Source organism: Hippoglossus stenolepis, chromosome 10, assembly GCF_022539355.2.
Source record: "Hippoglossus stenolepis isolate QCI-W04-F060 chromosome 10, HSTE1.2, whole genome shotgun sequence".
Taxonomy (NCBI): domain Eukaryota; kingdom Metazoa; phylum Chordata; class Actinopteri; order Pleuronectiformes; family Pleuronectidae; genus Hippoglossus; species Hippoglossus stenolepis.
In genome coordinates, this window is record NC_061492.1 from 8429353 (window position 1) to 8454508 (window position 25156).

The 25156-nt window shown below is 43.4% G+C and overlaps 1 protein-coding gene across 1 annotated transcript in view; it reads right to left on the minus strand.

Moving 5' to 3' along the window:
• The window catches only part of hs6st1a (heparan sulfate 6-O-sulfotransferase 1a), a 57346-nt gene that overhangs the window by 3894 nt on the left and 28296 nt on the right, over window positions 1-25156 (minus strand). The window contains exons 2-3 of the mRNA XM_035168364.2: window positions 4173-4395; window positions 2121-2369 (exon numbers count right to left, since the gene is read on the minus strand). Of these exons, the coding sequence (XP_035024255.1) occupies window positions 2121-2369; window positions 4173-4395 (472 nt within the window). The remainder of the gene's footprint in view (window positions 1-2120; window positions 2370-4172; window positions 4396-25156) is intronic.

A 25156-nucleotide genomic window follows, 5' to 3' on the forward strand; every position in this document is an offset into this window, starting at 1 on the left:
GGAGAGGAGACTGCAGACAGGAAGAGATACAGAAACAGAGAAGGAAAAAAAAAATCAACAGATAGAAAAGGTGAGAAAAGAGAGTGTGAAATTCTATTCTTTATCGACCAAATCATCCCACAATCCATGAAAGCATATGTCTTGTTTGTGCATTGCGTTCCCACAGCATCTGAATCACCCTGAAGATTAAGCAAATTAGACTGATGATGGATGATTGGGTTTATCCGCTTTGTTCTCCCATCGCCGCTGCCTCTCTCTCCCATTTTATCAAGATCTTTTTCAAAACTATTTGGGGCACTGACAACAAAACAATACTGTTGTTTTAACATTAAAAAAAACTTTTATGTAGTTGCCTTTCCTTGTCCCAACGTTGACTGCATTGGCAACATTGGGGGGGGTCAGATGACATGGTCACATACTGTGGATAATTTCTAATTCGTGTTGCACATTGAATCGAGAAAAACAACAATTTCATCATGTTTTATAACTTTGTAATTTGGTGTAACAGTATAATTATTGGGGGTGGGGAGGGTTGTACAGGCTGGTTATAGTTACAACCTCCCCATCCCCCTCTTATTGACCTTATTCTGAATAACACGTTATCTAATTTATGATGCTTACATGAGTGGCTAATAAAACAATTCACATTCCTGTTAATATGTTACAGGATTACAACTCGCATCTACATTATGTCCGGACAACAGCTTCATTATTTTTTGAACAAGTGGTAGTACCTCTGACACTGTAAAGCTGAATATTCCCAGAGCAGGAAACTATTGTAAAGTCCACGAGTTCCTCAAAAGGTTCTTGGTCCCTCTGGAAAAGTTTCCCTATTACACGACATTTATACAAATGTTTTAAAAGGGCTTCTACAGAGAGAGGGAACTGTTGGCAATATGTGGAGCAAGACAACTGAAACGTGTTTGATGTTAGCTCGGGCAGTGCAGCTGGCTTTATTGGCGCGTCTCATCTGCTGCGTGTGACTACAACACGGAGCGGGAAATATATTTAATTAACAGAATCCCTTTGAAATCTGCGGCGGTGTGCGGAATATCATTTGTAAGCAATGTGTGCGACAACAGAGGGAAGTGAAGCGGCGCATTGATGTTCGGAAATTAGAGATGTTTGATCTGCAGCACGGGGCACACCAGCACAAAGCCAAGGAGACAGTAAATATTCTCATCATCACCTGCTGATGTCATTTATTTGACTTTTTAAAAATGAATTAAATAGTGTCTCAATTTCACACAGATATTTAAATTGAAAGTTAATTTAAGAAACTAGTTTTTTTTAAAAAAATTTTATACTTTATTTACAATTTTCAGAAACATAACAAAGTGTTGACAGGACATATAAGAAACTAGTTTTTATTCAAAATGCCACACACACACACACACACACACACACACACACACACACACACACACACACACACACACACACACACACACACACACACACACACACACACACACACACACACACACACACACACACACACAGACAGACCGACCTGTCAGGCTACAAACCACCACATGATATTTCCTCTTTTTTGAGATAATAACCGTTGGTCCACCTTCCCACAGCCTCTGTCAGCTGGGGTACATTTTATTTTCTCTCCTCCCTTCTGGGTTTTGATGTATAAATCACCAGTCTGCTGTTTACTGGATTTTTTTGCTGGGAAACGAGCCTAAGAACTCCCACATTGGACCAAAGTGTGAAGAACATGTTTGAAGCTGCTGTTTTTTGTTTTTTTTAATGGCGACAGTCAACCCAAATCTTTTCCCACGGAAATGAAACCACCGCGCTCGTCAAGTCTCGGTTTGTCTCATTTTCTCGGTTTTCTGCTCTCAGATTATTTTTCACTCAGTTTTAATTATTTTTTTAAAGAAATGTATTTATCTTAACAGGACTAATCTTCAATAATGAAATGTTAACTCTTCAATTCTTTAGAGAGACATATAGACACTATACATGTACAGAGTTTAGCTTTTTGCCTATTTGTGTTTTTTATTTATAGTTATTCAAAGGTTTATGGTTTATTTATAATAGATATTACCAATATCTGTATCGGCATCTGTCCCCACAAATTCATATGATCCATGCTGAGCTGAACTAACCGTAGTATTATCCAGGTCCACCCCTGCTGCCCGGGTGCTGTTGTATTGCATGAAGGGCCTGATGAAGCGCAACCTGAAGGTGCGTTCAAACAGGAACTGGGTTTTCCTCTGGTACTCCGTCAGACCGAAGAAGGCCATGTCTCTCAGGTTCTTCTTGGCCGACTCCAGGAGAAGCTGGGCCCTCTTCTTCTCTGGAACTGTGGACATGTTGTAGCAGCCGACCAGGCTCAGGTCTGCCAGCATCCGAACCTATGGTGCAGCAGAAAATAAATTATTGAATAACTATCTAAGGCAATATATGATGTTTACTCCATTCTTTCTTTCAGCAGGATTGGGTTGCAAAGAAAAGAAATCACTACACAACTGAGTGAGCTGTTGTGTTACAGCACAGGAACAGGGACCCAAGACTTAAGACTCACAAGAGTACAGTGTGCACCTCGGCCTCCCGGTCCACAAGGATGCTTCGAGTATGTGTGTTTTGTGTTTCAGTATGTTTCAGTGTGTTTCAGTGTGTGTATGTGTGTGCACGTGTGTGCACGTGTGTCACATTTATAAGTCATGGTACCCTGAGTTATAACAGCCCCGAGCGCAGATGAGATAAGCTGGTCAACACGTTTAGGTGGGAGACTGAGATAGCATGAGAAAAGAAGGTGTGAAACTGAGGTGTTTATTGCCAGCCGGAGAAATCCTGACTGTGCAAGGGTATATATATATATATATATATATATATATGTGTGTGTGTGTGTGTGTGAGATGCGTGTATACTTGTGCAACTCATACACACCTATAATTTTCACATCTTTTAGATTCTCAATGAGTCTGGAAGTAAGAACTCAAATAGAAACTTATTCTCTTTTTGTTAAGAAATCAATATCTGTTGATCTTTGTAAGTTGAAATCAATAACAATTTGAATAACTAATAACAACCTTGGTGTATACAGTGCCTTTCAAGGTACCCAAGGAGATAAAGAATCTATTGGTCAAAATTCTTTGTGAACAGGTGGGCTGTGAGAAGTTTATTGAAAGTGTCCAGAGATGGGACATTATAGATTAGAGGTCTCCGCCACGAGAGAATTCCAGAGGGTGGAGGCTGCCACACTGAACGCCCCGTCACTGAACGCTCTGTGGGGGACGGCGAGCAGACCCGTGTCCGAGGACCGTTAAGGTTCTGGGAAGAGTACAAGGGTGGAGGAGGTAGGACAGGTGCTGGGGAGTCATGGGACATGGAGGGATTTATAGGCGAAGAGGATTTTGCAAATAATGCAGGACTTGACAGGAAGCCAGTGAAAATGGATGAGGGAGGGGGGGAAAGAAAAACCCATGTATCTATTGCGTGTTTGGTTTGTCATGTGGAAATTCACCAAACAATTTTATCTAGTTTTCTGCAGAAATTAAATCCATCAATTGGTGTTTTCCAGTAGACTGGATTAATTGGATTAATGGCACCAGCTGACAACATCAGGACAATAGTCGCATTAGGGAACAAAACAGAGGAGTCCAGCAGACTGGAGAGATGTCATGTCAGGTTCAGTGATGCATGTTGACTAGGTAGGAGTGATATATGGCAGCACCAAGATTGAAATCAGCTGCAGCTTTTGGAGATTGCAGTAAAAGTGAATGGTTGATGGCAGTTCTGCACCGCGTCCGGTTCTGCACCGCGTCCGGTACCTGTGGGTAACCCACCAAAATGTCGGGTAACAGATACATTTTTCCCCCATAAATTCAAAGGTACGATTACAAATTAAACTAAGTGCGGATGGGAACTTAAGTGTGTTTTTTCTGGAGAAATTATAAATTAAAAATGATTATTAACATACACAGGGTAACAGGCCAGGGTCCAGATTTGACTTGGAGATAACTGTAGGTAACTGGTCAGGTACAGAGCTTTGAGCGTTCGGTCTCAAAATGGACACGTGAACAGTTTGTGGGCCCTTTCTATCTCTGTAGCATTTCAACTATTTCACTGGCTTCAGCTCGGGGGGGCTGTAGCCGTAACAGTCAATGTGACAAGGGTCTGAGATATCCCATCCATCCTTTCTTTCTTCTCCCTACCTGTCTGTTGTTGGCCAGGTTGTACGGACAGTCCATGAACTGCTGCAGGGTGCACCCCGACCAGTCCGAGCCCTCGTAGCAGGAGGGCAGCTCCTCGGGTGTCGGGGTCCGTCCGTCACACATGTGGAGGGAGGTTTTCCACGTGGCGCCCCGCTGCACATGCCTCCACTCGCTGAGGTATCGAGACACAGGGTCCCTCAGCAGAGTGATGTAGTAGAACTTCCTGTCAGGGGTTAAGAAAACAAAAATTACATTAACAAATGATTCCCTTACTGGCACAGAAAATTGTCTTTGATTTAAGCTCCGTCGATCAATAAGAGTAAAAACGCTGCATTAAGGAGACTGAAATAAACCCAGCAGCAGCACAACCTGTGAAAACAACTTCATGTATTAGTGTTTCACCCTCTAACTGAATTTTATTGACTTTTTCTCCTGGGCGTAACTTCTTGACTGTTCAGATCAAGTGAAACAATTCAACAAAGGGAAGAAGCAAAAAAAGATAATTCTTAAAACAAAATAGGCAATGCATCAGGTGTAATTCCCCAGTTATCCATGTGATGGCACTAGTCACAACACTTTCCTGCAGAAGTTCATTCCACATCCTCGGAACTCAGTGGAGGGAAGACTACAGACTGTGGTTGTCATGCTTAACACAGTATTATTTGCATTAACTTGAAGTGGCCCTGTGATGCACATAGGGGAACTGGGCCGCAGATAAGAAGTGAAACTACAGAGAGTTGATTTGTCAGGCAGAGGATCAGGTCAGTGCTCAGCAGGAAAAGAAAGTGCTGGCACAAGCACATCTCACTTCCCAACACACACATCTCCATGCTGCATACATCCTTGTGTCTCAGACACACACACACACACACACACACACAGCAAACATCCTTCCTCTGTCCTCACACCCGCACAAAGTATTAGGTCTGCCTCCAAGAGATGACTCATAACGCATCTGAGATTTTGGATGGGACTGTTTGTGATGCGTGTGTGTGTGTGCGTGCAATGTAATGGTGCATAGCACAGTTCAATGTCTCTCCAGAGGGGACACTCCCACCAGAGCAGAGACCTTTCCAGGCCTTCACACTCCAGCTAATTACTGCAGTCTAATCAATCAACACATCCTCATTAACCACACCCACACACACGCACACTCAACCTGTGTGTGTGGCTATGTGCCTGCAGTGTGTCTGGAAGCGATGGTATGGATTTGTCTGGTCAACAGACGCACGCCGCCGGTCGAGAAAACACACACAGGCACAAACGCTGCCCTCCTCTACTGGGCTTGCATCACGTCAGAGGAATGTTTGCAGAGAGAAATCTTGTGTGCTGACAGGACTCCACGAAATCGCCCACTTCACACAAGTTGCATCACACACACAGACAGACATAGACACACACACACACACATACAGAGTCTCTGCTTCCATCTCTAAACCTTCGGCTTCCCAGTACAAAGCTCACCCCAGGAGAGAGGAGGGGTTGCTGGGTGGACACAAAGCCCCAAGTGTCGCACGAACAGTAGCAGTGTCTAGATATTAAAAAAGAAGTTGCTAAGCCCCCCGAAATCCAGTGGCACCAGGGGGATCCTGCACAAAAACACAACCAAAAACTCTAAATCTAGCAACAGCTGAGCGCTGGTGCATAATAGAACAACCAAACCCTAAATCCAGCAGCTGCGAGACGATCCTGCACTGAATAAAACAGCAAAAAAAAAATTTCATCAGGGAGATCCTGCACAACTAAGCAACCACACCCTGAATTTATCTGCAGCACAGACAGAGAGAGGGAGCGAGAGCGAGAGCGAGATCCCTATAAATGAAACAAATCTAGTAGCAGCAGGGGGATCATGGACAATGAGACGACTAAACCCTAAATCCAGAGGCAGCTGGGAGATCCCAGGCAACGAACCAAACAGACCCTCAATCCGAGGACAGCGGGGGGATCACGGCCATAGAGACAAGTATCTAAACTCTAAATCCCATCAACCTAAACCTAAAATCTCATCCTCCCCGATCTAATCAAAAGCAGAGGGAGCGGTGAGGCACAGTCCAAGTGGAGCCTGCAGGAGAGAGGGGTACATTATGGAGATTCCTATGATGACATTATCAGGATTCCTAACACTCCCCAGAGTACAGTGTGTGTTTGTGAGCGCGCTGTGTGTGTTTCTGAGACTGAGACTATGCCTATTAAATCAGTGATGACATTTTCCCCCTCTTGGCTTCTATTCCGCTGAAAAACACGGTGCTGTTTGGCCCTCGCTACAGAGACGGAAAGAGAGAACGAGGGATAGGGTGAAAAACTGAGCGAGAGAGAAAAAAGAAAGAGAGCGGGAGAGGAGAGAGAGAGAGAGAGAGAGAGAGAGAGAGAGAGAGAGAGAGAGAGAGAGAGAGAGAGAGAGAGGAGGGGGCGGAAGAGAATTTCAATTAGTTTTCTAATACTGTGAAAGCAGTGAGGGCCCTGAGCCCAAGTGATTTATCAAAGTTATGGCTCCCGCTATAATGAAGGCTCAGGCATATTACCAGGAAAAATAAATAAATAACATGGGCGCAAACACACACAGGATGCAACACACATCGTAATCCAAACACGGGGCCGCATACAGACGCAAATAAATGATCTTAAACGGCGTGGCTGCCTGTCGTGTCTGCTGGGTCAGGCCGACTGCAAAAAAACTGGTGCCGTAGAGACTTTCTCGCCTTAAAGCCTAATGATGTCTGGCCGTGTACTCAAATCCCTGGGTAATGATGTTTCAACACACACACACACACACACACACACACACACACACACACACACACACACACACAAACATATACTCAATCACCTGCAAGTCCACTCCCTGTACACACTTTCAAACGCACACACTCGCTGCCTCCGAGGTGACAGCGCGTTACAGCAGATTCTTTTTTTTCTCCAGGTGATACTGCTTATAGTTGAAGCACTTGTCAAACCGACTTCAAAGCTAATACGCGGCGCTGCAATCTCGCACAGTGCAGACTTTAGCAGAGCCTCCTCTGAGAACAGCAGCTCCAGGGGCCCCTTGTGCAGACCACGCTCACGTGCAATACATGTTTCAAAGTTAGCCCCCCCCCCCCAAACCACACTTACGAAAAACACCCTCGCCTTCATTCATCAGGTATCAAACATGTTGACTAATCGGCGAGCGCTTTGTCATTGTATTGATTTATCCTATCAGCCCGGTGGAGAGTGGAGTAAGGCTGATAGAAAAAAGTGGGAGCTTGCCAGGGAGAGGTGTGATGGAGCTTTTGTCTGGACCGCCGTGGGATCAGGACTGAAAAATCACAGTTTTGTTTTTCCCTCTCTCACGTTCTCTCTCTCTCTCTCTGATCAGTAAATCTGAACATTTAGCCGAGCAGACAGTGCAGGATGGATGAGGTGAGTAAAAGAAAATACAAACACATTTTCAAGTGCTTTCGGACTTTTAATCCTCCTTTTCTCACCATCTCCATGTGCACGGCCGTGTGTTTACATGTGCTGTAAATAAGTCAGAATGAGACACTTGTAAGGCTCTATTTTTTTACAAAGAGCAGAATAATCAGAACACTGAATATTTTGCCATTTTTGGTATAACAATGTTCAAACTAGCACATTTGACACAGGGTTTCTTCAGGGTCATTTTAAAGACATTTTTTAGAACAAAATGTATGAAATGCCAGACCCATGTCAAGTGCGTCACACATGCACACGGGCAAAAACATTTCTCTTTACAAAGTGACAAAAGTAGCGTAAATGAACATTAAGATAATTAAGACTTAACTAAAAGTATTAAGACATGTTATGAGATTAAATATTTTAACAGATTTAAGACATTTTAAGGCTTACAAATGGGATGATTCAATTTTAGACTCTGTAAGAAAGCCTGACAACAGCCACACTGCAGATCTAGCGCATTAGTGAGTCAATGTGGGTACATGTGTGCTTGCCGAGCGTTATCAAGAGGAAACACACAGTGCCTGGGCCTGTTATGGTCTCTGAGCGCCCGGGGAAAATAAGCCCTTTGCCTGTTTCCTGTGGGTCACAAATCACCACTTCTAGAACCTCCACCTTCTCCATTTAACCTCGCTTCCCCTTCTCTTTAAATCTTTCCCTTTCTGTCGACCGTCGACTTTCAGACCATCTCTCATTCTCCCCCCCCCCCCGCCCCTCTGCAGTTGATTACAGTGTGTTCTCCCTTCTGAGACTTCTGTTTTGTTATAATCTCAGAGCAGGAGTCTCCAGTCATGTCCTGGGAGGTGCAGCACAATTGAAGAATGGTGAGGTTCAAAGTATTTTTCAGCACCAGTAAAGTTTGGGTTAATAAATGGTTTCAGAAAAAGGAAAATAAGTAACGAGGGTTACATGTTGGTTAACATTTCTACTGAGGGCTTCATGCCAGTTGTTTTCGTGGACTTTTAGGAGCATAGGAAATACTAGAGGTGGTTTGTGGTCGCTACAAAGTCTTTATTTGTTCTCCAGAGAGCGTGAAAAAGTTAAGAGGCCTTGTTTACATATAAAGAGAATGATTTACAAATGCACAGGCACGCGCATGTGCCCGTATGAACACCCAGACGCACAAACACTGTGACGCCAGCAGCATCCCACTGCACAGAACAATGATTTATTAATAGTCCACGGATGTTTGTTGGAACCAGATCCAGTTAACAACATGGATCTTGCACCTCTAAAAATGGACCTGAATTCAAACAACTGAGAAAAATCACACCACAGAAGAAGTAAAGAAGTGTTTTCCACCTGATATATAGTTGTGTTGTGGTTTGAGAATGCTGATGCCGCACACACAGAGAGAAAGAGCGAGAGGATTTAACCACTTTTTGGCAAAATGGAGAACTGAACCAAACTCAAACAAAGGTGGAGGAGAGAAGCGCTGAGGTTAGCGGCAGGACGTCTGTGTGTTTCTTGGCTTGGATTAAAAAAATAAATCTCTGCTGGATGCTGCGATCTGCCAACAATCCATCACCTGCAATATTTTACTTGTTTCCATATTTCACAAGTTATTAGGTGCATGAATCATGTGACCTTAGTGTCCACTTAAGACCCCGCTGAAGAGACAGAGACAGATGAAAACACCAGGCCTATGTGGATTGATTATAACCATGATAACATTAATAATATATAATTGTCAGTGCATTGTATTCTTATTATTCAGATATTGGTAGTGGATGGAAAACCCCCAAAAGCACCTATTTGTAAAATATCCAGTGTAATTGATAACACTTGTTGTCACAGGTTTATAACCCTGAGGGAAAATCCCACACAGCGTAATCCTGACTCAGTACATTAAATTGCATTATTTATCACTATATTCCGGGTATCGGTTCAGTGTCCGGTTCACTAAGTTCCCAGGAAGAACCTCCGGAGGAAGATCAGGTACAAGAACACAGGGTTTATAAACAGAGTTCCTACTAAACCTTAGATTTTCTTATAATGTGAAAGAACTAACATGAGTCGATAAGGAAAATTAATTCTGACCTAGACCCAACCTGATCCTGAGCGTGTGTGTGTGTCGCAGGGGAAGCCCTGGTTTGTGTCTCCACTCCCCTTTGCTTTTACAGGAATGGTCCAGAGGAATGTGCTGGCTGTAAATGCAGATGATATCAGCCAGGTTATTTTGTGTGTGTGTGTGTGTGTATAGGAGGGGAGAGTGAGGAACAACACGTCAGGACTTGACTCTCTGCAGACTTCCACTGAGTCCTTCCCGCTTCTTGCTGTAACATTGTGCGGACACTTGACTGCACACACACACACACACACACACACACACACACACACACACACACACACACACACACACACACACACACACACACACACACACACACACACACACACACACACACACACACACACACACACACACACACACACACACACCTTAAACAATTAGTCGTCAGGTCGGCGATGTATCTTCTTCATGCATCTAACAATCAGACGTGGTGGGGCGCTGACGGGCTCCAGGCTCCAGACGACCGGATCAGACTGAAAACATCTTGTCTTCATATAAATCCCTCCGTCTGCAGCACCAAATTAACGCCCTCTTGACCTCCCGAGACTGAACCTCACCCTTCACCCTCCTTCCTCCGCCTGTTTCCCTTTCCTCTGCTCAACCTCCGTCATCTCATCCCATGTGTCCTGCATGTCTTCTGGTCAATAATGACGCACTGAGACAGACAAAAATAGACCCCCCGGCTCAAACAAGCTCTCCAGGCGTCTTTTCTGCCGGCCTTGGCTCACTCCTGCTCCTGATACCACTCACTGTCTCTCTCTCTCTCTCGCTTCCTCGCTCTCTCTTTTTGTTAGTCGATCAATAACAGCCTGAAGACTCAGACAGCCTGCCTTGGTAGTTTGTACTTTAAACACAGAAGACGAACAAGAGACAGAGTAGGGGAGAGTAAGGGAAGGCAGCGGCGACAGTGCAGGGGAGAGAGAGGGGACACGCTGGAGTGAAGCCGACATCTGGAGATTGGGTTTGAATATGCGGACACTGGTGGAAATTCTTTGTTCTCACGCAGCAACGAGAAAAATCAAATTGTGCCAAGAAGTAATGGTTCCTCTGTATTTTCCATTTAAGCCGTCCACATTTTTCTATATATTATAGCATCCGGACTGAGACTTGCAGACTTCTGGGTGCAATGTGATCTGCTGTGTGCGAATGTGGCCGAACCAAAGTGACTGGGACAAGAATCTTAGAAATCTTAGTCTTCATGAGCTGCAGCTGATGATCTATTTACTTTTTGACTTATACATCAGTCAATTATGTTTATAAAATGTAAAAAAAAACAACCCTAAGATGATTGATTTACAAAGTTGTATAAGAACAGAAAGCAAGTGTTTTCAGTTCAGAAGAAAGGGCCAGAAAACCTTTGGCATTTTTGTTTGAGAAAATCAATAGTGTACCATTAATATTTTTAAAGATCTAATTGTTTAAGCTCTAATCCAAGAAACATTAAGAGTTGGTTTTAAACTGTAAAAATGTAAATTTGTCATAGTTTATTATATTTAACCACATCACATTATTCATTGGTCTCATTGTAATTAAATGACTTTATTCAACAGAAGAAAATTATCCAATTTAATACAGAAATGTTGAAGCGACTCGTTAGCTGATTAGTTGACTGACAGCTAATTATTGAACAATTTTGATTATTGATGAACGGTTTGAGTCATTTATCAGAGAAACATATAAAACATTAATTTGCTTCAGCTTTTAAACTAATTTAATGCCTTTTGTTTTTCATTTTCAATATTATTGCAAAACATTGTCAATTAAATAAAGTTATTGATCTAAATTAACTTTTGAACAAAACATGCAATTCTTGTCACTCATCATTTTTGCAAACGTCTTCTTGGATTCAGAGTAATTGCATCAGTCAAATGAAATTAATGATAGGAACATAAATGATCATATTACTCAATGATGAAAACTATTTTTGGCTGCTGCTCCACAGTTCGATCACTCCAAATAGTCAGAGTTTAAATCTTGTGTGCAAACATACAAGATGTATGTTTTACACTGGTTAATAATGGATGTAGGGCTGCAACATTGTTTATTATCCATTAAAAACTAAGCTGAACATTTTTTTATATTGTCTGACGAAAAATCTCATTAAAGTTAAAACCATTAAATGTACTGGTTTATTGATTATCTGATCTTTTCTGATCTATAATGACTCCTGGTTAACTCAAACAGTCTTAAGCTGCATTGGGTTGGGGTTATTACTTAAACTAGACTGCATGAAAATGTAATTATTACAAGTCAATTAATCTACAGATAATTGTTCGGACTATTGTGTTAATTAAAACACCAGAAAGCAAACTGATTGATTATTGCTTCCAAAGCAGAATGAAAACTTTTCAACCCTGGGTCTTCATCAATGGGCAAATACCAACATCTGTTAATGTCTTACTTTGTTAAACAACAGCTCTTTACTACACAAGAATCCTTACATTTGAGAAGTTGGAACAAGAAAGTGAATCTAAAAGCGTCAGGTCTGGATTCAAGCAGCATCAAACAAAGTGTTTTATTAGATTAAGAACAAAGAGGCAGCCTTCTCATGGGGGTTTGTGTACAGTACGATTTCTTCAGTCCCCAGCGCAGCAAGACAATAAATTTGGGTCCAACACTGAGAATGTTTCAGAGCCCCTGCAGCCACTGAAACTATTCAGGCGAGTCTCTCTCTGCATGCAAGGTGTTCTTTACAACAACAACACAAGAGACAGTTGCTGTGCGACCTTAACTACAGGAGCATGTGACAATGTAGCGTATACCATGAGTGTAAATCACGAATCACCGCGTTTCAGCACAAAAACAAACATTCTGTACGTGATCATACGGGACAAAGACAAGCAGCAAATGAGGAGGAATGCCTCGGATGCAAGTGTAGCTCACGGCTCCATGTTGGACGTTAGAATACAGGAATGGACAAAAACAAAGAGAGGGAGGGAGAGTGAGAAAGAGAGACAGGGGAGGGAATCCCCTGAGTGCAAAGCTATGCTCTGCAGGAATGCGCTGCCGCCTGTTCTCTCATGTAACTTGACTGGCAACAGCCCAGAAAGCTGTCGGACAGAGACGCAGAGAGGAGAGCAGAGCTGGGAGAGAGGGAGGGAGAGAAAAAGATGGATTGGGTGAGAGGGAGATGGGTGGAGGATAAGAAGGGTTTCGCAAGTAATCACAGACCATTTTTCATGTTTCACAATTTAAAGCAATGTACCCTGATAGGCCTAGGAGTTATGACAACACAATATGCCCAAAAGCCAAAGTTATCATCTAAGTGACGTTTCTAATTTTTGCATCAATGTGATTAAGAACCTTGACGTTCGACAGCATTTATCTCTAATCAAGAGTCTGAATCCTTATTGAATGTTTTATATGTAGTGTGTTTGGTGAGAAATTGCAACTTCTGAGTGAAGTATGTCAGTATAAAACCTAAACCACAGAACACACTGCCACAGTGAGGCAGAGCAGACTTCCTCTCACTTTACCATGATGGACAGTAGATAAATAGTCAAGCTGTGATGTGTGAAAGATGACTGTTGGGCACTTCCAGCAGTGATGATTAACACTGCACGATTCACAATTGTAAGTGACATCTGATATATCTGAAAGTTGCAATGTTCTAGTTAAGGTGGCCATTCTTTTCTATGTCTGTAGTCTTACAGGTTAGTAAAAAAGACCGTCTAACACCCAATGCTCACCAAAAACAGAGGCGCTGCCTCATCTCGCTGTCTTGCCAAACTAGTGCGTTCAGCCGGGTGTTGATCGCTGCCAATCGGAGCCGGAGCTGATTAAAGCCTGTGTCTACAGCAGAGTCATTTGACCCAGGAGTGAATGCCGATTGTGTCCATTCCCATTGGACTCCCACAGACAAAAACTTGCTAGTTTGCTTTTTGACCAGTGGAAAATGGGCTTAAGAGAAGTTGTCAATGAAGGACTTGGATCCAACACTGAATCCAACATGGAAGGAGACATCAGAACCCATTGCAATTTGCCAGGTACATAATTTGCTGGATTTGAAAAAAACTACTATATTCACTGACCTATACATTTACTATATCATGATATAATTTAGATTTGTATCCAAATTACCCACTTCTGATCTCTGAAATATGAAATGATCACTAACTTCTTTTTAAAGTTAAATCAAAGCTCTGTAAAAAACCGAGTGGATTGGCTCAGTTTTAGAAAAAGAAAATTCCTCTCGCCCCAAAACCTCAAAACCTATATTTGGTTTAAAGCCAGCTCATGACTAAGTTTGCCTCTGGGTTGTAGCTGCATCCCAAAGTAATAAAGATGTGATTATTGGCTGAACTTTGTTCATAAAGACTTCTGTGTGATAAAAAACAGACTCTCAGCAACTCTGAGAAATACTGCTGTGAACCAAATAAGGGGGAAATGTATGGTAAGCTGAAAACTATTCAATAAAATAATCCGCAGCAGTTTCCTGTAGCTGAGACAAATAACCACGATTATATGTGTGAGCCTTACACAGAGGTAAGGAAAACACAGTATCAGTGTCCTTTACATAATCATGGAGCCGTAGAGGAGAGGGGATGTGAGACAGACAGGTGGAGATGGAGCTTAGGGTTGTTCAAGGTAACTCAATTCAACATGATAACCACATGTACATGTGTGTGTGTGACTGTGTGCAAGTCCCAATTCCCTTCCAACTGTCGTCATGTTCATACGCCTCCTGACACTGAGGTCAAAGCAATCACTTTGCTAATACGCTGACATATGGGCATGTAGCACTCACACTCCTCCACCCAATCTCATCACACACACACACACACACACACACACACACACACACACACACACACACACACACACACACACACACACACACACACACACACACACACACACACACACACACACACACACACACACACACACACACACACACACACAATGACATAATCTGTACTGTATGCAGTGAGGTCAGGTTATTGATACGTCCCAGTAGCTCACTTAACACGTTGAGGAGAAATCACCAGGAGAGAAGGAGTGAGGGAGGAGGAGGAGACATGATCCAGAGTTTGGGGGCAATTAAAAGGCTGGGTAACGAGGCTAATGAGAAGACAGGTGGCCCCATTACCGAAGCAGGCACGCACACGCACGCACACACTCAATCATTAAGACACACAATGCCTCCCCTCTGGCTGGGATTAGTGTGTGCGCGAGTGGGTGTGTGTGTGTGAGACCCCTGCTTGCCCGTTAATCAGTCGTCACATACGAGATTGGAGGCAACAGGGTGTTTTTGTGTGCCTGCATTGTGCTTGTGTGTGCGTGAGTGTGCGACTGGAGGCGAGAGTGTGAAATTGGAGTGATAAGGCAGTTAACATTCGAACCTCCCCACCTGCCCTGTGCAACCCCACACTACACACACACACACACACACACACACACACACACACACACACACACACACACACACACACACACACACACACACACACACACACACACACACACACACACACACACACACACACACACACACACACGCTTGCTTCATTCCCTCTCCACTCCAGTGCTACAGCTATATATGCGTGTGTGAAAAGTAGGTATTTGTTGTGTGAATAAAGAGGATAATGAGACATCGCTGATCCAGCAGCGGTGGTGCGTATTATACGCGTGTGTGTCAGATGAAAAAAAGATGCAAGAAGCGTAATTTATTTTTATTTAAGAAAGACTCTGTCAAGGTGGTGTCAAGTGTTTGCCCAGGAAAGAAAAACAAAATAGAGGCTGATGTGGCTGTAATTACACAGACGTAGACAAGTATGGCGATGCTTCACCTGAAGAGCGCTCAGCGGATGCACGTACACAGCACAAACAAACACAAAACAGCCGAGTCACATGAGGATAACTCTCAGGCTCTGGGCATCCTTGAAAAGTAAAAGCAAGAAAGGAGGAGAGAGAGAGAAGGAGAAAAAAAAATCCTCTCAGTGGGCTAAAAAATTCTCGAGCAACAAAAGACACAAAGAAGAGCAAAGCGTCTAGTTGGAGGCAGAGAGAGAGGGAGAGAAAAAAGAGAGCAAGATAGAGAGGTGGTGCAGAGGTAAAGGTGGAGAGCTGGGGGAAAAGGCGAACAAGGAGACGGAGGAGCCAGCATCGAGAGCGGCCCGGTGACATTTGGAGGATAAGTCTGCATATCAATGGAGCATGTATGGGTTGTGGTTGTTGTTATCTTTTGAGAAAGAAGAAGAGGGGAGATGGTGGAGGAGGAGGAGGAGGAGGAGGAGGAGGCAGCCAGGAGGCCAGTCAGTCAGTCAGGCCTGGAGACAGCCCTGGGGCTGGATTTACACTGTTCTGCCCCGGAACCGCAACCTCACCCTGGGGAATAGGAAGGGGACAATTGGCTCTTTTGAATGGAGGGAAAAGTGTGAGGGGAGGGGTGTATATGAGTGATGTGTGTGTGTGTGTGGGGGTCCTCCAAGCCCAATTAAGCCTGACTGCATGTCGGAGGGCTGTGCCAAACATGCTCCACCTGTTTAGAGAGGGACCAAGGGGCTAATGAGCACTGCCTGGAGGGAGGGAATAGCATGAGAAAAGACAGAGAAGAAAGTGGGAAAGAAAATTCCAGGGTTTTAAAGAATAAGGATGACATTCCCCAGTTTTCAACCCCCCCCTGCCTTCTCTCTCATTATGCAGCCGCAACCGGGAGAAACAATGTCAGAGGGTTTTCACAGCTAAAATTAGCTTTTGTTATCATATGCAATCATACGGTAAAAGTCCAGATACTGATAGTGACACACGGGCCCAAAGCTTCAAGTCAGTCAGTCAAAGACAAAAACAACATGCAGCCGAGAACATTAAAACCAGATTCCAGGGTGGAGCAGAAAGTGGGGGTCATGATGAAATAATAAAAGAGAAAATATTGTGCAACTGCTGCAACAACACTTTGAGACAGAATGCCTGCGTGTTGTGTGTGACTGTGTCTGTGCGAGTGTTGGGGAGTTGGGGTGAAAGAAGCCCATTGTCTGCGCAGCATAACTCAAGCTCACAGCCTTCGCCTCAAATGAGCTGCGAGGCTGTGGCATCTATCCTTCCTTGCTTCCTTCCTTCCTTTACTCCTTCCTCACTTTCACTCCATTTAAGCAGCAGGAAATGCTCTTATTTACTTCCTTACCCAGAGTTAGATGAGAAGCTAACACCTCTCTAATGTCTATTCCAGTAAATATGAAGCTACAGCCACCAGCTGATTAACTTAGCTTAGCATAAACACTGGAAATATGAGGAAAGAGATGGGAGGTCTTAATAAGATGGCTTATAACTGCATTATAATATGTTATAACCCATTTATTATACCTTTATATACAGTTAACGAATGCTAGTTGACTTGTTGGTTGTGGTTTCATTTAAACAAAACTAAAATGTTGGACTGTGAGTCACTGTGATTTTTTCAAATATAAGGAGGTTGCTGCTTCTGGCCGAGAAATAAACCAGCATATAGGGGGGCTCCATTAACGAAGGCTTGGGTTCTTCTGTGGTGGACATGGATCCACTTCCTGCCCGCGGCACCTGAGTAAAGACCCTAGTGCCCAAACATCTTATATCTAATAATTCCAGAAATCTCTCTCCGGCTGTGTATATGTCAGACGCTTATCTTGAGAACTGCTCTCATTGATATCACTCTTGGCATTTGTATTATTACTGCATGCAGGTCACTTTTACAGTTTCAGAGAGAAAGCTGCAACCAGCATTACCATAGGCCAAGCAAATCCCATTTCAACAAACACGTTTCAAACTGGTAATGCACTAGTATCTTAAAAAAACAATGATAATTATAATAATCCAACATAAATCTAACCCAATAAATCTGCAAAAACACTTGTTTTTTAAGCAGCTTAAACAAAAAAGATATGTTTGAGCTTTACACGTGTGGACTTTGTTTCCCCTTTATCTCCATAAAGGGTAACTCCCAGAATGTCAAACTATTCTTTTAACCATCAACTGACCAATGACTTTGAACAAACCCACTCAGGTGACCAGAGCAGTGAGGTGAATTTAATTGCTCATTTGATTTTTCACACAAGAACACACACACAAAAACACGCACACAAGAAGACACACAATCAACCGGCAGCTGCTAACCCCGAGATTAAGGCCAGTGTGACAGACGTGATTTCAGGCTACATCTGTGACAGAGAGAGAAAAGGGAGCAGAACAAACAAACGTGGAGTAACATGCAGCTAACATACACCGAACAGCAAATTGTTACTGGCTAGTGGAGAGGAAAAAAAACGAGAGGTGAAAAAAAAAAAAAAAAGAGGAAGAAGAAAAGCAGTGAAGCCCTACACCATCTGTTGGGTGCATATTGACTGTGCGTATTCAGTAACTCAAAAGGCTGTTAATTCTGCACAAAACCCAACGTTGAGGGCGATGGAAGAGACGCATTTATCAAACAACCTTTTAATAACGGCTAGAAAAAGAAGACGAAGAAGCAGGGCGGGCGTTTGACTGCGAGTGGATGCAAAGTCTCTGCCCTCTTGATGTTGCTCTCTTCAGCTGAAAGGAAGAAAGGAATTCAAAAACATGTTGTGTTTGCATTTGAAGCAACCAGCCGTTTACTAAAAGCAACCTGGCCTGTGGTCATAGCCAAAATTGAATTAGATCTCCATTTAGCCCGCCACAAAACAGCTCTGCTCCGCCAGCGCCCATGTTCTCCTCCACCCTCGCTTCCCCCTTTTCTCTCATCTCTCTCTTCTTCTTCTTCAGCCACTACCAATGACACAGAAAATAGCTGAAAAGCCTGCTCAGCCCGTCACAACAATTCTACTTTGCTTTTCAAGAAAGGAATGGTAGAGAGGAGGGAGAGAGACAAGAGGAGAGGCTGGAGGAGAAAGTGAGGAGGAGAGGGGAGATATTTTCTTTTTTGGATGAGCTGCTCATTGATACGACAGTTTGATTTTCTGGGCGATGGTGTGAAGCAGCTTAAGAGGGCATCCCTCTATTATAAGGCCTGTGACATCTAGCCTCTCCAGCTCTTTAGCCTCCTCCCTATATATGTGTGGGTGTGTGCGACTCTAAGCTGGTACATGTGTGTCTCTGTAAGTACAAGTGTTTGTGTGTGTGTGTGTGTGTGTGTGTGTGTGTGTGTGTGTGTGTGTGTGTGTGTGTGTGTGTGTGTGTGTGTGTGTGTGTGTGTGTGTGTGTGTGTGTGTGTGTGTGTGTGTGTGTGTGTGTGTGTGTGTGTGTGTGTGTGTGTGTGTGTGTGTGTGTGTGTAGAGTTTCCAGTCCCGTATCACATGCGGGGGAATGTGGAGTTGGAGCAGCTGTCAGCCTGGCAACGCTCCTCGCCAACCAAGCGGGACACGAACTTACCAAGCATCAACGACCCAACATTTAACACAGCAGAGGACAGTGTGCATGCAGGGCGTGTCTGTGAAGGTGTCCGCTTCAATAACCTTTTAGGTTGTCAGTAAACGTTAAGTATGGAGGTCCCGCCCAGAAAGATTTAGTCAGAATTCAAAAGCAGAATTCGTGTAAATGCTGGAATTTGGAACATTTTAAGATCAATAAATCAGCGCTAAATTAATTTTCGAGTCTGGCATCTACAGTGCCTTTCACAATTTATGCCACCTGGTTGGATTTGGCAGGAAATCTGCTCATTTGTCTTATAGAACTAAACTGGCATGAAGCAGTTGTTCCTCCAGCACAAACTGAGCTTTCGAGATTCTCTCAAAATGGAAGAGGAATTAAATGGAAAACTAACATGTGAAAAAAAACTGATGGGAAAAAATTATACATCACAGCTGACATGTTTATTCGATCCACTAAAACGAAAGTATACAAAAGGACAAGGGTCAAAGCCAGAGTGCTCCTACAAGAGACGCAAGAAATATTAAAAATAAAGTCAATAAATATTCCCTTTAATGGTCATGTGCAGTAGATGAGTCCTAAGTAGGTAAATACAAGTTGTGGGAACATTTTGTCTCTTTGTTTGGGAATCATTCCAAATTATATATTAATATAATATTAATATAATATTGCATTTTACTTAAGTCAACTACTGAGATCAGGGAATGTGCTAACAACATTTTAAAGTGGAGGCACCCTGCCTGTCCTGAAAAAGTGTTCCTCCGCCAACATCACAGGAAATTATTACATTTTTATGAAAAAATTATATCAGGCTTATTATTTTCTAGGAAAACAAGCAATGATGCTACATCACAGAGCAAATCCATCATGTTTAATGTGTAAAGCAACGATCATACAATGATAATGAGAGAACCTGCAAAAGGATCAACTCCGCTAAACACAGAAGTTCTGCCGATGTCAGCCGAACGTGACTGACAAAAAATTATGGAGAATGTTAACATTAGTAACTGAACAGTCCATTGTTAACAGACAGAACAGTTTTCAATTTCTTTGCACAGGGAATTTCCTGCAATATTTTCAGCGATTTTACTTCCGAATGAATTAAATCAGATAAAAAAATGCCTGTTTACAATCTGTCAAGTGTTTTCTGATTTCATGCCCTGCTGAACCGTGTGGTTATTCCGTGTTTCCGGAAAAAACATGTTGATTACTTATAAATACTGATAGAATAATGATAGAACATGAGAACACACAGGTTTTATATGATTAATAATTTGTTGTTTACTCATCACTCCCCTGTTGTGTACTGGCCCGTCTTGTTGCTTGGCTAGTAAGCCTTTTTGACTTTTGCCTTTAATGAGTCTGCCTACAGACGTCCAACCGAAGAGACAATTACTGTTACGTTGTCTAATGGTTATCGGAGGGTGAGAAAATTGCAGACCAAATCTACTTACTTTAAGTCTTGTTTTGCCAATGTTTTTTTGTTGGGTGCACAGTACGGTCACACACAAAAAATGCGAACGATTACTTATACAGTGCTCACTTCCTCTGTGAGCGTATATCACTTTTCTTCTTGCAAATGTCTGAGTGGATTGTGAAAAACAACCTGTGTTGTGTTTTTAAATGGTCTAAACTTATGGTCCCCCTTCAGGAGAAACCTTCATGTTGCTGCCCTCGACAAGGCTAACAATACAAGATTTAGTCTCCTTGGAGGACATCAAAGTCTGTGTGGGTGGAGGCTGATATGTAATTAAATTCATGTGCCTGGCCAGAAGAAACACATAGAGACGACCACACGCATGCAGACACTTCGAAAACACACTGATAAAGGGGAGAATCAGGGTGAATCCCAGAGAATAAAAAAACAAATCCTTGGATCAAGTACTAAGGTAGGGGGAGTGGGAGGGAAAGGAAAAGAGGGCTGACTGGGTGATGGGATGGCTGATTGTGTGCCCAAGGGTCGTAGGTCAGAGTGTGTGTGGGGAGACTTGAGTATATTTTGGACAAAACTCAAAGGGGACCATATGACAGAGGAACAACACAGTATGCAAATTAAGTGTCTCCATATGGCTGGTGTCCGGAAAAAAAAAATCACAAAGCCTCGTAACAGCTATCTCTACTCAGTCTATGACTAAGGAAGGAGGGAGAGAGACGAGAGGACAACAGAAAAAGAGGAGATGGGTTGAGAGGGAAGAGGCAGATGCTCAACAGAGGAAATAAGAGAAACCAGCCAATACTGCTCCTGCTGATTAGCATTCAGTGGGAACTGGAGGAAACAGTTAGCAGCCTGGCCCTTATCAGAGCCTGCCTGCATACCTCCCACTCTGGGTCACCGTGCTGAACGCTCACGGGGCCTTTCCCCCATGTCTTCCAGCTGCCTATTATCTGTTAATCCACCCACATTGGTTCATCCCAGTGTAACAGGAAACATTATTAAAAGCTGAAAAAAGATCAACCTAAAGACACGTAGAGAGAGCTAATCGTCCAAAAGCCCCCAGGACAAGTCTGTTCATCTAGCCTACGCTGCTCGTCTTTGCCTTACAGTCGGGCCGGTGTACCTACACAAAGCCCTGGGCAGCGACCCCGCGAGTTCACAACCTGGCCCCAGGGGAAGGGTGGTGGGACAGCGGGATGAGCAAGAAACAGGAGGGATGGGTGGTGTAAAATATAGACTTCTGAAGAGGTCAGGCATGAGTCAACGCTGAGAAGGTGTAACAAAGAGATGCTGCTTCAACAGATGGATTTTTCCAGTTCTGTACTTTATTTTATAGCGTTTAACCTACCAGCAGCTGGCAGGAGCTTCACACTGGCAAACATCAGTCCATGTAAAAAAGTAAATAAAACCATCTGTAAAGGTTGAAGGTTGGACGTAAACCCTGCTCGCTCACTGGGGGTTAAGTTCCCCTTTCAAACTTTCCTCCCCTGGATGGTCGTACAGCGGAGAATGTTCCAGTGGAATGTGTGTGTGTGTGTGTGGATCTGTGTATGATGTTGGAAGGAAAAAGGTAAGCAGTGTTGGAATGATGATCCTGTGATTTCCCCTGGGGCCACATCTGCCCTCGTTGAGTGGCCCGCCTAAAAAAAAAAAAGCCCTGTCCGACATTCCTGGAGCATTCCGCCAGCATTCATCACCCTCTCCAAGACCCTTCCCCAGACCCCCCACAGGCCCCTGTTGCGTGTACCTCTCCCCCTCCACTGAAAATCTCTGAAGCTGAATCCAGAAATGTCCAGAATGTCTGCTGTGAGACTTGCCAGAGCCAGAGTGCAATCCTTTCCTCCCTCCCTCCCTCCCTGCAGAACCGGGGTCATTGTTCATTCCTCACCCATTGCTCCCTCCATCTCCTTTCTCTACCTCTGCGGGGATTTGCGACTCCCTAATAGCGGCATCCACCATGTCCCACTCACTGCTGCAACAGCTGGAGCTGGGATGCAGGCGCCCATTATGTGCGTGTATGTGTGTGGCTGGGAGTGTGATCAGGCATGCACGGGCAAACATCTGTGCCGAGAGAAGCAGGGGGAAATGATGTTGCAAGTGCGAAGCCAGGAAAATATGTCACCCTCAAACATATCAACGCGTCCGATTGCACGCACACAAAAGCACGCAGTGGCTGAGAATGGCGGTGCTCAGACACGCCGACACCCACAGAACACAGGAGCAGCTCTGTCTTTTATCACACGCGATAAATCACCCATCTTCTAATTGTCCCCGACTTCCCTGGTCTCTGACAATCTGTTCCTTGACAACCAGCCCATATAACTGACAAACGGTGCCCTCGACAACCGTCGTCCTGGGTAACCAGGGCGTTTATCAGGGTCCTCCATTCCGTATGGGGTGGTTTCTGCATGGCAAACTCCTGAAAGTTTGATAAGGTGAAGGTGGGCATGGAGCTCCATATTTAGCCACTGCTGTCAAACTCTGATTTAGCACCGCAGGTAATTGCACAGAGTCAAAACTAAGCAGGCAGGGAGTGAGCTAAGAGTGTGGGAAGAGAGGAAGGGAGGTTAGGCTAAATTATGCTGAATAGCACTGCAGTGATATCCCCCTTTTGCTGTTGAAACAATGCATCGCCGCCAACCACTTTTCATTGAGACAGCAGCATCAAAGCAAGAATAATGGATCCTTGCAGAAACCTCGGCTCGATAGTTGGAGAAACAAAGCTCTCATTGTAATCTCAGACTCTCTCCCTCCTCGCGTGCATCCGTCCCAGCGTTAATCCTTTTCACATTACTCTGACTCTACTGTAGGCCATTAGAAGAGAAGAATTAGAAATCTACTGTAGATTCCTAATCTGTTCCATTCCATTCTGCCCCACGTTCAATCAGCGCTTGGCAGCCGGATAAAGAAAATAACGTGACTGGATACAGAAGTTGGACAGATACAGACAGGAGTCATACACGGACATTCACTGTAAACAAACTTGCAGATATCAGACCACACATCATGGTAAGACTATTTTGAAGCCTGGCATAACAACCCCTGCAGCTAGTATTATAGATTGAAGTTCAAAGTTTATTCTAGATCTTGGAAACATCACCTCCTTGATGCATGAGGTTAGTTTCTGTTGTTTGTTCTGTTTAGTCAGCAGCTGTTTACAAGGTCAAGACTGAACTTACTCAAGTTTAACTTACTTAAAAATAAAATTATGATTCAATGTCAACTTGGCAAAACCCATCTGCTGATATGGTTCATGGGGTTCAAATCAGAATCCAATGGACTTTTATTTTATGATCCAATACAGAAAATTCATTCTGTCTGAAGAGCAAATAACACAGAGAAATGGAACAAAATTATTTATAACACAAAGCAATAAAACAATCCAATCCAGAAAAGCTCATATGAGTGAAAGCTTAAGAACAGCTACTAAATGGGCCTTGAGGTGAGATTCCTGAGGACACTGTCTGGATAAACCATTGTGAACTTTTAATATTGCTCACCATTGTTATTTGCAAATACAATTAACAAGGAAGAATTTTACCACATACTTGGCAATCATGGAAAAAAATTCTGAGGTCAGATCGAAAATCGAAAGTACAACCCTTTGTATAATATTATTTTATTCATTTTAAAGGTGTGTTCAACTTGGTTTTGATTTTATTTAATGTAAGAGTTAGTATGCTTCATACCTAGCATTCCCAGAGGCAGAATGGGTCCCAAATAGAACTATAACAGATTATATGGTAGTCTTTGAGAAGGCTGAAAATGTTTCCAACTCCGGCTTAAAAAACAAAGTCATGGATTTCTCATCAACTCTAAAACAATCTGTGCTGCAGGCTTTGAAATCCATCTCTAATTATTGCTCACATATGTGGCTATGGCACACAGTCTGCGACTTTTCCTTTTACACACATTTGCAGAGAAAAAAGGTCTATCAGTGATGGAATTGATTAAATTTCTAATCCTCACAACGTGATAGCTGGAGGTCTATACGGTGAACAGTCTGACCGCAGGGTTGAAAAAGAAGCGACCACAGATACAAAACTACATGATGCTATTGACTACAGCTCAACAGATCCATAACCACTGGACTGGAACTGGCCTGTAGGGGGAAAAAGGGCCAGCTGGAAAAATAAATGGGGGGACCGTGATGTACAGCATCATCTAGGCGCCAGGGGGCTTCGGTGATGATGATGATCATAATGGATTTTACAGGGTTTCCTGCATCGACTGTGGTGACACAGTCCCAAATTCAGCTTTACAGCAGGGTTCAGGCTTTTGTTTGCACAGCGTGAAGGCCAAAGAGCGTGTGTACTAAGAGGACATTGAGAAACCAAACAATATAATCCAAAGACAACATAATAAATATTATGGCTGACGAACAGAGGGTGTAACAGATAAGGCCGTCCTGGTTTGTGTCAGACTGACCCGAGTCCAAACATTCCCCATTTCCACTCCTACATTTAAGGACACGACGAGCCCAAAAAAATATATTTGAGTTGCGTAAAACTAAATCAATTTAATCCTTATCTCGCCTTAGAAAATGTTGATGAACAGTTATAAGTAGAAACCATCAATCTGGCGCGGGGAAATAACAAAATAGCTACAAGGACACCCCGCCTAGCTCACCCAACCCAGCAGACATTTAGTCTGAGAATTCAGGCTCCTTTGTCTCTACTGGGTGACCAAAGTAATAACCACCAC